At 41.7% G+C, this 15,657-nt stretch overlaps 2 protein-coding genes across 2 annotated transcripts in view; both read right to left on the bottom strand.

Moving 5' to 3' along the window:
* Window positions 1-2,950, bottom strand: part of LOC310822481 (ubiquitin-associated and SH3 domain-containing protein B-like) — a gene marked incomplete at both ends in the record, with an annotated part of 30,195 nt that extends 27,245 nt beyond the window's left edge. Inside the window, one exon of the mRNA XM_083694828.1 lies at window positions 2,823-2,950. Coding sequence (XP_083550954.1) covers window positions 2,823-2,950 — 128 coding nt within the window. The remainder of the gene's footprint in view (window positions 1-2,822) is intronic.
* A 602-nt stretch (window positions 2,951-3,552) lies between these two features.
* On the bottom strand, window positions 3,553-15,242 carry gkup (glucuronokinase with putative uridyl pyrophosphorylase). Its single transcript, XM_083694822.1, has 23 exons — window positions 15,172-15,242; window positions 14,643-14,749; window positions 14,290-14,334; window positions 13,927-14,080; window positions 13,732-13,803; window positions 13,319-13,407; window positions 12,784-12,940; window positions 11,673-11,750; window positions 11,027-11,118; window positions 10,638-10,743; window positions 9,736-9,815; window positions 9,547-9,615; window positions 9,010-9,070; window positions 8,709-8,725; window positions 8,491-8,548; window positions 8,245-8,337; window positions 6,784-6,844; window positions 6,444-6,557; window positions 5,965-6,022; window positions 5,419-5,487; window positions 4,586-4,649; window positions 4,397-4,468; window positions 3,553-3,884 (listed from the first exon to the last, which is right to left on the bottom strand). The coding sequence occupies exons 1-23, from the start codon at window positions 15,226-15,228 to the stop codon at window positions 3,789-3,791; spliced, it is 1,869 nt and encodes a 622-aa protein (XP_083550948.1). The 5' UTR covers window positions 15,229-15,242; the 3' UTR covers window positions 3,553-3,788.
* Window positions 15,243-15,657: the final 415 nt, after the last annotated feature.

Raw genomic sequence — 15,657 nt, 5'->3', positions numbered from 1 at the left:
TGTATCCCTTTGTGCTGCTGGTGGACCACACTGGTGGAGACCAAAATCCTATAATCTGATGGTACAGTAAATAACTCCCAATGCCCCTTAAATGAGTATGATGTCATGTTGAAGCATCCTGTAATAATTCTTTTTTTTTTGTGACCAAGTTTAAAACAAAAAATATATTTATGGGGGGACGCAGGTAGAGCAGTGAACAAACGAGAAAAAGCTAGTTCAATAAAGATAGTACTACTACTACTACTACTTCTACTTCTATGTCCTCTGATTTCTACCTCCACCAGCCTCCCCGTGATGGAGCTTCATATGAGTGATCTGAAGATGTGATTACAATATTATTTTGTGAGTTTGTGAGGGCTTTCGGCATTGATAGTAGCTGTAATATTAATTATAGCTACTTCTCCTCTTTCAGGAAGGAAATTAATGACATCTACATAAGTTCCTGCTGACACCTGATCATCGTGATATAGTACATGCACTGATGCAAGATTGGCCCGTTCACAAACAACCAAGCTGCATTCAGGCATTCACAGCGGTTAAGGAATAATATAAGCTCCATTCATTGAATAACTATCTGCAACTCTGAGTGAACTGCACCCTCCTGAACGCAGCCTGGCTCTGAGACTGTGAATAATAGGATTTAAAAGAGCCTCAGGGCCTCGGAATAAAATGTAGCAAAGCCAGCAGATTCAGCGCATACTGTACACCCAAGAAACCCCCCTTATCTGTGTTTCAAAGACAGAGAATTTGACCTGAACAAAAACAGAAAAGAAGTAGAAAAGTAGAAAGAGAGAAAAGTAGAAAAAAAAGAAGAAAAATCATACATTACTAATGTATGGTAGAAAGCACCCTCTGACTCACCAACGTAGATACGAAGGCAGAAGAGGCATCTCATTAGAGACTATCTGAATATTTAGACTTTGTGTCTCGTCAGCAAATAATATTCAAAATATAACAGAATTTTCCATTTAAAAAGGACAAATACAGTCCATTCCGGACAGCTTTTCAGAAACTGGAGAACATATTCTGAATCAGCACTCAGGGAAGCAGCAGGCAAGAACTGTGTTCTAGTCTTTTGAATAAGCCACTCTATGTGAATAAGCCACAACGTGGAGTTAGCACTGTACATTTTCTGTGTTCAAGCTGTCTCTGCTCCGTCTCTCAAACCCAAAACACAGGAGCCAGAAATATCCTTGGAAGTTGGAAGCTGTGCGTTGCAGTTCTGGGAATAAAAATATCTTAGATAAGGTCTAACCTAGTACAGTATGCTGTGAGCTAGTTTGTGAAAGCTACATTTACTATTACTGAGTGGTGAGGTTGGGACTGCCGGACTCACACAGTGCACCGACAGCTTCTAATGATCCATTACTCTCTTGGACACGCGCGCGCGCGCACACACACACACACACACACACACACACACACACACACACACACACACACACACACACACACACACACACACCACCCCCCTGCCAAAACACTGGAGCGACTGAGGCAGCAGATATATGATGAATCTAAGAAGAATCAGGGCATTTCCCCTTGAAGTCGGTCAGGAAATTTAATGGGTCAATACGAGTGAGAGAGAGAGAGAGAGAGAGAGAGAGAGACTCGCACACACACACACACACACACACACACACACACACACACACACACACACACACACAGAAAGAGTAAGAGAGGAATAAGGTATTAATATCTGATTGAGTCAGGCCAAGCAGTCACAGTCTGTTTAAAATACCTTGTGGCTGTACTCTCAAGGCATAGACCTCTCTCTCTCTCTCTCCTGACAAAAGGAAGCCCTCCAGGCATTCAGATATGTCTGTGTCCATTCAGCAGGTCACAACAGAGTAGACTCTGTATGACATCCACAGTCTGGCTGGATGCTGTCATCATAAAGATTACTTGTGGCAGGAGCCTGGAACTGCAAAACTAATCATCGAAACAAATAAATGCTACATGCTTTGCGAGTTTTGTACTGTACAAGTTCCGCACGTAAATGATGCACGTAAACTTTTCCAGTCACTCGAATGCAGTGGGGGCTGGTGGAGGTTCATTGTAATGCATGGAATGGAATAATATATTTTATATATTATTACCCGTCCTCCAATGTCTACCTTCATTGATGGTGGGTCAGTGTGTCTGTCTGAGAGCTTGTCATGAACCCAGCTGACACAACAGTTGTACTCTGTGCTGCAGTAATGTGGCCAAATCACGAACAGGCAACCTATTCAGTCACTAACATAAGACGTAAGTGTGGACCTTATGACACACACTGACACACTGACACACTGACACACACACACACACACACACACACACACACACACACACACACACTCTTCAAGTCAATGGCATGTACTGTACATGTCCCTTCAGTACCTTTTTCATCAACCAATTAATAATCATAATTCATAAAGCCGTTATTTAGAACATTTTTTGAAAAACCGAAAGACAAAGATCTGAGCGCTTCTCTCATTACTCAGCTCACTGCGAATCAACTCAGCTATCGGGGACCACTCAATTGAAGCGCTCAGAAGTGGGTCTATTTTCACGATTACATCGAAGTGCTCTCAGGAGTCCCTCGGCATGAAGAAACTACAGGAAACTTTTGTATTGACTATACAACGACAACGGTAGTAATTGCGCATGGTGGGAGAATCTCGGGATAAATAACCCCGCGTGTGCTACAACATTAATGCAGATTTTGGCAGATTTTGACAGATTATGGACGGACCTATGCGTTAGTATTAAAAAAACATAATTTAATAACAAATGCAAATGTTACCACCTTAAGAGGAGTCCGTTCCCCTACTTACGCTCTGGCTCTAGAAAAGCCCATCGATAAGAGGACGTCCAAATCAGACCCATACGTCACAGTGCCCGTGCGGTTCGGCCAGAGTCCCTTCGGGATCATTTTGGAGCACAGATCATTTTTCGCTGCCATGATTCACGATCTGATTGGGTTTCCTCTAACGAAGTGAGCCGCGGGAATTATGACAGTAAAAGGAATATAGCAGCTTATGTTTGTGAGAGCGCCAGGGCCCCGCCCCCTAAATGGAACGTCGCTAAATTATTTCTGATGCGTTGTACGGATAGGAGGGGGGAGCGTTGACTACTGTCGCTGATTCAATGCTCTCTCTCTCTCTCTCCCTCTCCCTCTCATTTTAGTCCCCTTTGTGGATTATCTCTTATCTGCTCTGGGACCCCTACAGTCCCACCTCTGATACAGTGTTCAGTGGCCCACTAATAGTCCTCTCAACATTACTTAATACACTAGTATTTATTACTCAATTTGCTTGGAAGAAACTCCAAAGCAGACAAAATGTACATAGCCTCAATAATGAACATAGACAAAATTGAGCCCATTGCAGGCATGGCAATTATGCGTAGGAGTTGTTGTTGTTGTTGTTGTTGTTTGTCTCATGTACAGTACAATGGTAAGCCCAAAGGGGATACAGTATGTCATGAAAAGAATACTAAAGTCTACATAGCATTTGGTTTGAAACAGAAATGTATTATTCAGAAAAAGACCATACGGTAGACACAATAAACCACTTTGGAGTTACATTTTTACAAATTAGCATAAGAATAACATAATAATTTCTGCACATTAATTTTCCAGACATTCTTGATACTGTGCATTAATACAGTCAAAAATCAAAGGCTCCAAATGTACCCATTTGAACAGAAAAATATCACTTATTATAATTTCTTATTATCTTACAGATTTTACAGTTGACAGATTTAATTTTGAGACATCAAAGCATGCACATCATTAACGCTCAGTGCTGGCTGGCAGCAGAGCTATCAGACGGATTGAACGGCACAATGGTACAGAACACGCAGCCTGCCTCCTGGAACGCCTTCTTCATCTCCACCTAGTGGCCAAAACAAACACCACCACAATAATCACAATGAAGATTATAATAATAGTATACAGCATGAACAATAATGACCGTTGATTCACATTAAGAAAAGCATAAATATTAAGATTAAGAAATCAGGGGGGATGGGCTCATTGTAATGCATTTGATACCATTCCTCATTCCGTTCCACACATTACAATGAGCCCGATTTACATTTCATTACATTTATGGCATTTAGCAGACACCTTTATCCAAAGCGACTTACAACAAATACATTTGTCTAAGTAAGTGAATCATCTACCCATCAGTCATCATAAGAAAAAGTAATCTATGCTAGGACCAGGGGCCATTGGCAGTCACAATGCTAGAAGAAGGAAGAATTATTTTATATATATATATATATATATATATATATATATATATATATATATATATATATATATAAATAAAGGTCTTTAGGAGGGATTTCTACATCCACCAGCCTCCCCTGTACAGTACTGTATGTACGCATCTCATTGTCTCACCATTCTTCCCTGGTCCAGACACAAGCCCACCACGGCCCCACCGCTGCCTGGTAGTTTCACCGCTGAGCCAAACTGCTGGGCACATACACACACAAGCACACGCACGCGCACACACGGAGAATAACTGAACAAAGAATCTTAAATTATCTTTGAAATCTTGTAAATAAAATAAAAGTATGCCTACACTACCTGCCTTGCCAGTTGCACCATCTTGACGTTCCCAGGACCCAGACAGTCTTCTGTGTAGACAGACCTGTGGTCCAGACATCACTACAGCATTAGAGGTTTTTCAACTCTTTGTTGGAAATCTGCCACCTCTGGCCACCGTGGCAAAATTCAGTTTGTAGTTCCAAAGAACAACATCCTCCCCTAATAATGATAAAAAAAAAAACGAAACATTAGCTATTGTGTTTCTGCATGCACACAATTCGAAAAGGCAGCCACCAGAGACAGAAAGGTTAAAATCAGTGAGTCCACTCCCCTAGAAAAGTCCTGGCAGTAACATATGTTGTTTCTGTCTCTGGTGGCTGCCTTCTCGAATGGTGTGCGCATGCAGAAACACGATAGTTAATGTTTCGGGGGGGTTTATCATTATTAGGGGAGGATGTTATTCTTTGGAACTTCAACGTGTCGGGTAGGACACTAAATTTTAGAAAGCCCTTTTTCCAGACTAAAACAGCGTTCATAAATGAAATATTTCTTTCAAGGGATCTCATATCCTGACCGCTACTGATTAAACATAGTCATTACAAGTTTTTAGAAAGCTTGCATGTTACATACTGGACTTTTACCACAAAGGCGCAGTCCTTATTGTGGGAACGATTCTGCTGCCTGCAGACAAAATCGATGACTACTGGCTGATGGAGGTGTTTTATATATTGTATTGATCACACTCAACCCAAGGAGTGGCAGAACCAAAGACTCCCACGGACCCATTCAACACCAAATTGGAGGTGGTGAAATATGGCTAAAGTTAAATGCCAGTTAAATGCTGGTTAAAAGGGGTACATGACTGTCTTTACCGTCTCAGCTCAAAATTGTTATCCATCAGCTGGGCCAGTCTGTTCCAGTCCCCAAACTGCAGAGTTAACCTGGAAACCAGAGAGAGAGAGCCATACGGTTATAACACCAAAACACACTCCCTGGTGTAACTCCCTCATCATCTCATCTAATCTGATGAAGTGAAACTTGAATGAATGAAACTAGTCAAGTGTTGTATTAAAAAGAAGAAAAAAAAGAAAAGAAGCTCCTGCGATTTCTTAAAAGAGGAATTTGTGTCAGGTTAAGCAGATGGGCACAGCCTAGAAAATGGGAGAAATAATACTGACATTTTTGTATGTCATTTAGAGTATGGCAGTTATATATGGACATACAGATACCAGATAATAAATAATTGTTTATTTGTGCAACAACATTTAAAAAAAAAGAAAATTAAGATTTAAATTAATTTTAAATTAATTTAAATTAATAAAACGCTCCAAATACATCCAGATATGTGGAGCTGGCTCATTATTTGCACAGCACAGTTCATTACAAACCAGAGGTGTGTGACAACATCTCAAACACACCTAGCCTGGTCTGTGAGCTCAGCAAAGGACTTCATAGCATCAACCACTTGAGGTTCCCCTGAAAAAAGAAGGATGACAGAGCTGAGGGACACAGATTGACAAACTGTCCATAGACCTTCCTAGGACAGTATTTCAAAAACGTTTAATCTGGATCAGAATGATTTGGATTCGTATTTGCTTTCCAGGATCCGATGGAGCTGGCTGGTTTCCCCAACACTACTCAAAATCTGGGCCTGGATCGCAAAACAAAAAATATGGATCATTCTAACCTCGATTAAATGTTTGAAATATTGGGCCCTGATGTTTAGAGTCTATGAAATGTAATTCAACAGTGGGGTAATTAACTTATTGTGTCATTTTATGTTACTACTTTGTTTCTAAATATGTTGTGCAATATAATTAGCTATGTTTTTCATGGTTTTGTGGATCACAGGACGGTACTACAGTACTACTACGAGGTGCAGGAGAGGAGATCTAACCATTAAGCCAGCGTTGTCGGACGTTGCTGTGAATCCGTCCTGAGTCACTAGGGTCACTCAGATAGGCCAACCAGAACGGCGGCAGACTGCTCATGTCCATAGGAATGTAATCTCCTGGGGACAGTAAATAGACACACACACACACGCACACGCACACGCACACGCACACGCACACGCACACGCACACGCACACGCAGTAAAGACCAATTGAGTTTCATTCGTATAACAGAGAATATTGGACACCCACACATAAATAGAAATAACTATCACTGATCTGATGCCAGTCCTGACGATGAAGTGTTCATAGACATATATGCACTACAAAAATAAATTCAAATACCATAGCCCTGTTGATCCATGAGTTGTTTGTCAAAGTCCATGTAGACTAGACCCTCGTAGACCTGCAATAACAAATGACAAATGACCAAAACACAAAACAACCCTCTGTTAGTCTAGTCTAAGTCTAGAGGAGCGAACTTGTGAAATGGCGCCCAAGAGGCCGTGATTTATCGTCAATATTGTTACGGGTAAAGGGTAGGTTATAAAACGGATCCGCCAACAAAAAGATGATGCAATGTTTGAAATATGCTTCCATTAATGATGAAACAATTAATCATACCGTGAATTGCTGCAGGGTTACCTAGGTAACTAGATAGGCCTATCTAGTTCAGGCTGATGTAATATTAATTAATTATCACTGCCATTTCTCTGAATATCATGCCACAGAACAGTGTAGGGCTTGTTAGCTGTCATGTTGTACCCCTGACATTAACATACCTGTGATATTAACATACCTGTGATATTAACATAACATAACACATATGCCATTTAGCTGAAGCTTTTATCCAAAGTGACTTACATTGCAGTGAGTGCATACATTTTTCAGTATATATGGTCCCATACCCGGTGACATTATCATACCTGGTGACATTATCATACCCGTGACATTATCGTCCATTGTTCGGACAGCCCTCTGTCAATCAGAATGCTTGGTCGGATCTATCCGTAATATGGTACAGTAGTGGTGGAGGTAGAAATCGGAGGACAGGCTAATTGTAATGCATGGAATGGAATGAGGAATAGTAATGAATGGAATGAGGAATAGTATCAAACACCATTCCTCATTCCATTCATTACAATGAGCCTGTCCTCCGATTTCTACCTCCACCAGCCTACCCTATAGATATACACTCACTGATCACTTTATTAGGAACACCTGTACACCTTCTCATGGTGGAGGTGGTGTAATGGTGTGGGGAATGTTTTCTTGGCACACTTTGGGCCCGTTAATACCAATCAATCATCGCTTGAATGCCACAGCCTATTTGAGTATTGTTGCTGACCATGTGCATCCCTTCATGGTCACAATTTACCCATCTTCTAATGGCTACTTCCAGCATGATAATGCACCATGTCACAAAGCAAAACTCGTCTCAAACTGTTTTCATGAACATGACAATGAGTTCAGTGTTCTTCAGTGGCCTTCCCAGTCACCGGATCTGAATCCAATAGAACACCTTTAGGATAAGGTAGAACGGGAGATTCACAGCTTGAAAGTGCACCTGAAAAATTGCGTGATGCAATCATGTCATCATGGACCAGAATCTCAAAGGAATGTTTCCAACATCTTGTGGAATCAATGCCATGAAGAATTGAGGCTGTTTTGAAAGCAAAGGGAGGCCCTACCCAGTATTAGTATAGTGTTCCTAATAAAGCACTCGGTGAGTGTGTGTACTATAGATGCAGACATACTGTATGTATAGGTTTAGGTGCTGCCCAGTCTGCTACAGTAAAGGCTGACCTGTACAACTCTGTCCTGTAGACCTGCTGTGATGAACAGTTCATCTGTCTCCACGTTGAGGATAAAGTTGGCCCTGATTGGTTTAGGAAGGTCCTGAGGCATCACAAACAAAACATCACACATACAGGTTAGTCATACAGGTTAGTCATACAGGTTAGTTAATTGATCATCTGATAATAAAAAATAAAAAAACAGCTTTGAAAAAAATGACAGATTCTCAAAATGAGAATAGCCTTTCATTCTTACACTGTCTGTGATGTTGTAGAACCTCATCAGACACTTCAGGGTGGCCGACACGATTGCACTGTCAAATTACGTGACGAAAGAAGAGTCGACAGAACAGGAGATTACATTAGAGCTAAAACTAATGCAAAATGTATATGTATGTGTATAGAAACGGTAGAGGCAATAAAGACGAGTGTGGTGTGAAGACATAGTGATGTTGATTTGACGAGGCAGCTCACCTGCTTCCAGCCAGGCCCTACAGCAAAGCAGAAAGAGAGAAGAATCGCTGATGTGATCGCCAACATGGTGAAAAGTCTTTCAACCAGTGGAGGCTGGTGGAGGCAGACATCGGAGGTTGGCGGTTTGATACCATTTCTCAGTCCATTCCATGGATTACAAAGAGCCTGTACTTTGACTTCTGCCTCCACCATTCTCCCCTGCTTTAAACTGCCTAACTTGAGTCTAAAATAGAACATTCACAGAATAGACAGATTGCTCTCCTGCGGAGGTAAATGGAATACCTGTCGCCACAGCACTCACCACTTGACGAGGAATATTGGTATCATACTTGAGTGTAAAGTTCTGCTTTGTCAAAGCGATACTGGCAAACAGAGAGAAAAGAGCAAGTTTTAAATTTCTATATTTACAATGTTCAGCTGTAGACACGGCATACATTAAAGTAACAATGCCCTCGTGGCCGTGATTTATCCTTAAATTTAACTGACTACATTGATGATAAATCATGGCCTCAGGGACATTATTGCTTTTATATATGTTTATATTTTATAATCAGGAAATGTAAAAAAATAAAACAATGCTTTAAGTATTTATTTTGTGATAGATTGCTGGTTTCTGCCCTGCACTGAGAAATATAGTTCCCATTGAACAAATACAAGCATGATACACAAATCTACTGCAGTGTAGGTATATCATAAAAGGTGATTTAACTGTGACATTATTGTTATTAAATCATGGCTTTGAATGCCTCACAGCCAATCGCGATGCTTTGTTTTCATCAGCCTGCTGTATAACAGATGATGAGCATTTGCAAATGAGCTGATGAATACAGTGTCTCACCCTTGCTTTGAGCAGAACTGGTAGAACTTCTTACAGGTGGCCTGAAGCAGTCGTAGGCCTCCTAGGTACCTATACAGATCAACACAACAAACATTTTTTGTTTGAAAGATTGCAAATTGACAATGTCCTCTCTACTAAATGAGTAAATAGAGTAAAGATCATGTATTGGACCAGGGGCTCTACACTGACCCTTCCTTCCGGCTGATGCAGAACAGGTCCTGCAGGCTCCCAAACTCAGTGGGGTCATTGAGTGGATGAGGCAAGAGAACCTGAAACAGGGCAAAACTAATATTAGTACTTATAATTATTACTTCAAGGTCCAGTATGTAGAATTGAGCGCTTTAAAATAGTGCTAAATTGCTAGCGATCAAGAAACGATATCACATGATAGAGAACGTTCATTGGAGAGCGCTGTTTTGGTCCAGACAAGTCTCTGTCTAAAATCTGGTGTCATGGCCGAGCACTGGCCATTACGTTCAATGTGTTTTTTTTTTGTGGATATCCACACATTTGCCGCTATTAGAAAACATAGCATATTGTAAGTTTTCAGATTTTCAGTGCCGCCAAAGTGGGCAGCAACGTGCAAAACTACATGCAACACCTTTAATATCTATCATGGCTTGATGCATTCATTCTGATGTGTACTATAAGTACACTACTTGTAATGCACAGCTATGTATGTTAAAGGTAGTTAGATTTAAGCTTAGTTTTATTCTCTTTCTTTGCAGTTTGCCGTTGTATTTTGGGGAAGAATGTTACGTTCTGTCAACTACCCTTTTCTCCCTAATGTAAGTTGCTATGCTGATAATTGTCCCCCACAATGAAATCCGGGAGGGGACTGTGGACCCGTCTCCGTCCATTCCTATGTTTGTATGTCACACACGATATCTCAGACACCACTCTGACAATTTTGATGAAACTTGGGTGAATGATGCGTCTTGCCATAGAGATGCAGCATTTGCAAAATTATACTGATTGGCCCAAGGGGGGCGCTGTAGTAAACAACAGAAATTCCGTGGGGGGACAATTCTTTACTGTAGACTTGCTCTAAAATAAAACATGAATCAGAATTGTTGTGGACAAAGTGTTACCAGGCTCTTGCTCTCCATCAGAGTGACCTCAGCCCAGAAGTTGGAGATCGTCATGGCGATGGTTTTCCCATGGAAGCCATCAGAAGGGTTCCCCATCAGTCCAACTCTGGGTGGGAAATGAATGATGATGTCATTCACGGGAGGCTGGTGGAGGTAGAAATCGGAGGACGGGCTCATTGTAATGCATGGAATGGAATGAGGAATGGTATATACGTTTGATACCATTCCTTATTCCATTCCGTTCCATGCATTACAATGAGCCTGTCCTCAGATTTCTACCTCCACCAGCCTCCCCAGATGTCATTACACTCAACAACTTTAACAGACATCAATACTATCAATCCATTCACAGTGTCACAGTCTATGTGCAGTAGAGGTGTAAGCTGTACCTGGCGTATGAACGGCATGTTATTGGTTTGGCAGGTGTCTCCTGTTGCTTAGCAGAGTAGTGAGCTAGCCACTTTGTGTAGTCTGACAGTCCCTGTCATACCAAGACAAACACAAATATCTAATAAACCCCGCCTGATCATCACACTGTAAATGTACTAGAGTTGACAAATCTTAGCCCCTGGCCCCATGCACCGACTATGCTAATTGCAGATCGAGCCGATGGCATCTCTATGGGAGTCATCCGCTGACTGACAACGGAGACGGGTCTGTCTGTGTCCGTTTCATATGTTTCGGTCGTTTTTCACAGATTTCCACAGTATGTTCGACCGTTTAGCCAATTAGAAACGGCGTTTCGTACCGAGTTACTAGGTTGCATTGTTCAGTTGCTAGGTTGTTTCAAAAGTCACGCCCGAATTCCACAGACCAGATCGGACAGTGATGTCATACATTTCATACATAGTTTGGTGTGGCCGGCACCTTACGCTTCCATCATGGTAGGCAAAATATTGTGATGAAAAAGAGATTTTTCTGATCTAATCTATTCACATTCACTTGGATTGTTAAATCCAGCCCTTTTAATTCCAGTTAAGGAAGAAAACGAGGGAATCGTAACAGTTTGTTTGTGTGGCTTCGTCCAACACCCACCACTTGTCCAATGAGCTGGAACCCTGTTGGCAGTTTCATCCCAAACACAGGTAGCTTCTCCTCATTGATCAGCCACTCCTGGGGGAGATAAGAGGGGAAAAAGTACAATGGTCATATTCTGCACGAAGGAGGTTTGATTACTCAACTAGTATGGAATGACACTACAAAAAGTCCAGTCCTCTGGGCCCAGTATTTCAAAAGTATTTTTTTGCTATCCAGGATCAGATCAAGCTGGCTGATTTCCCCAATACTACTCAAACTCTGCCAGATAGACCTGATTCTGGATCCCAAAAGATAATCTGGATTGTTCTGATTTTGAAGGGGGGAGCTATTCTGTCCCCTACATTGAGAGCCCCATCCCGTGAGAAGACAAATGTCTGTGAGCTCTGTGGAATGTCTTGAGGAGTGTCAGAGTGTGATGTCATCAGTATAGGAGTGATAAGATGAGTGGTGGTAGGGTGTCCTTGACAACAGCTCCTAATATAAATACTATGGTTGTGAGAAGTGATGTAAAAGCAGATGTTTAGGGAATAGCTTGTTGTCTTTCTTTGTCCTGTCATGTGGTTCGAGCTGTGAGTAGCATTGTTTGAATGGCCTGTGGTCATCTCTCTACCTCTCTTGTCTCTCTCTCTCTCTGTCTACTCTCTCTCTATTAGAATGTACAATTTTTCTATGAAGTATTGGCCTTGTAATAGTTGTATAAGTATACAGTATTATTAAAGCCTTATTTGATTCATTCTATTTGACCATTCTTGCACTAAATCAGCACAAACTCAACAATTATTTGCATATAGTGATAATTACATTGGAGTCAGATTATCAATATTAGATATGCTTTGCTATTAACAAAATATAGCCAAAAGCCTCAGCCAAACCTTCGCGTGGAAACTGACATTATTATAAAATGATCTACAATCTAGATTAAACGTTTTGAAATACTGGGCCCTGAGTAGAATTGATAGCAAATCAATTACGATTACGACACAATTACTAAAGTACTAACAAGACGTTTCTTCAATGTTACTACCAACGTAATTACAGTGTTACTACACAGGTGCAGTAGAAGAGCTGTCCAGACTGTTCTAGTTTAATAACAGAGTCAATGACTGACCCAGAACCTGCCGAAGGTTCTGTCTTTGGCTCGTGGCTGTAGAGAGAGGAAGTCGGAGAGGTGTGGTAGTGTGGCGCCACGGAGACAGTAGAACACCACACTGGCCAGACGGGACGCCGTCACTCCCTCCTGAGGCTTCTCTAGGAAGCGGGTTATCCTGAAACACACGGAGATCCCCAGGCTTTAGGTTCACTGCATGAAGCAGTAAATGCACACAGAAATGCACTTAGGCGCGCAACATTTAGTATTACTTTGAAAGCTACATTTAGTATTACTGAGTAGTGAGGTTGGGACTGCCGGACTCACACAGTGCACCGACAGCCTCTAATGATTCATTACTCTCTTGGACACGCACACGCACACACACACACACACACACACGCACACACACACACACACACACACACACACACACACAATCACACAGTGAATATAACAGAGAACCAATGGCATATAGGTACAATGGAATGGTTAATTGTTATGTGGTTTGTTAGTGTTGAGATCAGATGAATAGATGATTGTGTCCAGTGCCCACCTGTGTGTATCCGGGCATACCTCCACGATGCCCCTGGAGCTGCTCTTCTCCCCCTCCTCTAGTTCATAGTATATGGCCAGCTCTCCAGACTGACACACAGGAAGAGACACTACACTGTTAACAAGGTTATCAACATAGACTAGTCCTCTATTCATTAGACTATGGGTCTCCTCTAACATGGAGAACAACTGAGTGTGCAGGGCAGGCGTTCCAGCCCAACATAAATACATTTTACACATGTGTGTTAGTGGACGGGCTGGGCTCATTGTGATGCATGGAATGGAATGAGGAATGGTTTCAAAGTCCTCCGATTTCTACCTCCACCAGCCTCCCCTGATACCCCTGCATTAGAAGCATATTGTATTATATCTTCATATATTGTAATATAGGCTTTGTATATTACTTTATCTCACCTTGGACCTGAAGAAGCGAAGAACCTGAGCAATATCAAAGTTCTGATCTGCACAGAGCATGTCTCCAGCAATCTGCCAAAAGACGACATCATCATCATCATCATCATCATCATGAGAGAACATCAGTACTAGAGGTATCATATGGGGCTGCCAGAGAGATCTGAGACTAAATCTGTTCTTTCGGGGCTACCCTACCACCATGATGTCATCCTTCAGCTTTCGGCTGCGTATGACCAGCTCAAGGTCTGCTACGGCGCCCAGCCGACCCTCCAGGGTGGTGCTGCCATCGTTCACCACATTCTCCACAGGGAAGTCATTAGCTGTCGCCCATCGCTCATAGTGCTTATACCTGGAATAGGGAGACATTAGTGTTCATAGTGATTATACTTGGAATAAGGAGCTATAAGTGCTCATAGTTCTAATACCTGGAATAGGGAGACATTAGTGTTCATAGTGATGATGTCGCTCACAGCTTGAAATGAAAAACAGTACAGTGGGGGTATACTCTGTCATACCTTGAGAGAACTATACGATTATACTATTAGCTACTGAACTTACTTGTCTGCGTTTGTGACCAGGTAGACTTCACTAAACAACTGTCGCCTGGAGAGAGATAAATGTTGCAATGTTAAGGGAATTCAATCAAATAATCATGGGCCTAGGCAGACTTTACATTAGAACGGCTATGTAGATTGTGACTGACTGAGACTTTTAAGTGTACCAGGATCAGGGGAGGCTGGTGGAGGCAGAAATAGGAGGATGGGCTCATTGTAATGCATGGAATGGAATTAAGGATTGGTATCAATAATTGTTTGATACCATTCCATGCATTACAATGAGCCTGTCCTCCGATTTCTACCCTCACCAGCCTCCACTGACCAGGATGCCATCCTACTGATACTGCAACTCACGTGTTGACTGTCTCCCACCAGAAGTCCAGGATCTTCTTCCCTCCTATGCCAGGTAACAAGGCTTTGGGTACCCCAGTCAGTTGCCCATACAAGCCTGTCACATCATTCTACAGAAGTGTTAATGAAATGAAATGTCAAGAAGAAATGTTTCACAACTGTGTACAATGATTTCAAACTTTACATTTGTGGCCCTTCATATGAGATTGTTTTAATGTTACAATATTGTATGCACAGTGCTAACGGTGACTGAACGTTGTGATATTGAACATAGCTTTCTGTGTGCCTTGAGCAGGCTACATTGCATAGTTCAGTAGCTTTACCAGCGGTAAACATTTTTAAAGTCTAATTGCTATTATACGCATTGAAAATCATCAAAACACTATATGCATTTCATTATAGTAAGCATTCAAGCTAAGAGAGTGGCTCAAGCTTAACTGTAGTTGAGCGCTATAAAGTCAAGCCAACCACGTCAGCGAACTCTGCACCCATAACAGTCTGCCCTGTGTTTATGAAACACTGGCTAATTTACCTTTATCTGAGTCTCTAAAACAGTGCCGTGGCCAGCGACCAGTAAAATGCAAATCATTTCTTCGCTCGAGGTTGAAAATAGCTATCAAAACACTCTACAGTGTACAGAATCCAGGTATCTAGCTGCAGTACGAGTTGAAGTTGAATGTGACAACAACCGCTGCTACGGCTAATAATTCTTAAAGGAACAGCGCCCCGAATAGTCATGATGCCGAGTTGTTGATGATGATGAGTAACCGGTGGTGGCAGATCATTGATATTGATCAGATCATTGATATTGATCAGATCATTGATATTGATCAGATCATTGATATGGCTGTACACATAACTGAGCAACGCATTAAATCAGTTTTGATTTGGATACGGTGAAGAAAGCAGTGACGTGTCTGGTGGTGGGGTATGTAGTCTATGTCTACTAGATTCTTGCATTTAACAATTCGCATACAAAAAAGAAAGAGCATGGACATAGTATGCTAGTTTATGCACT

The sequence above is a fragment of the Argentina silus genome, assembly GCF_951799395.1.
Source record: "Argentina silus genome assembly, chromosome: X".
Taxonomy (NCBI): domain Eukaryota; kingdom Metazoa; phylum Chordata; class Actinopteri; order Argentiniformes; family Argentinidae; genus Argentina; species Argentina silus.
Note: the sequence above shows the minus strand (reverse complement) of the source record. Positions and strands in the feature narration are given on the sequence as shown.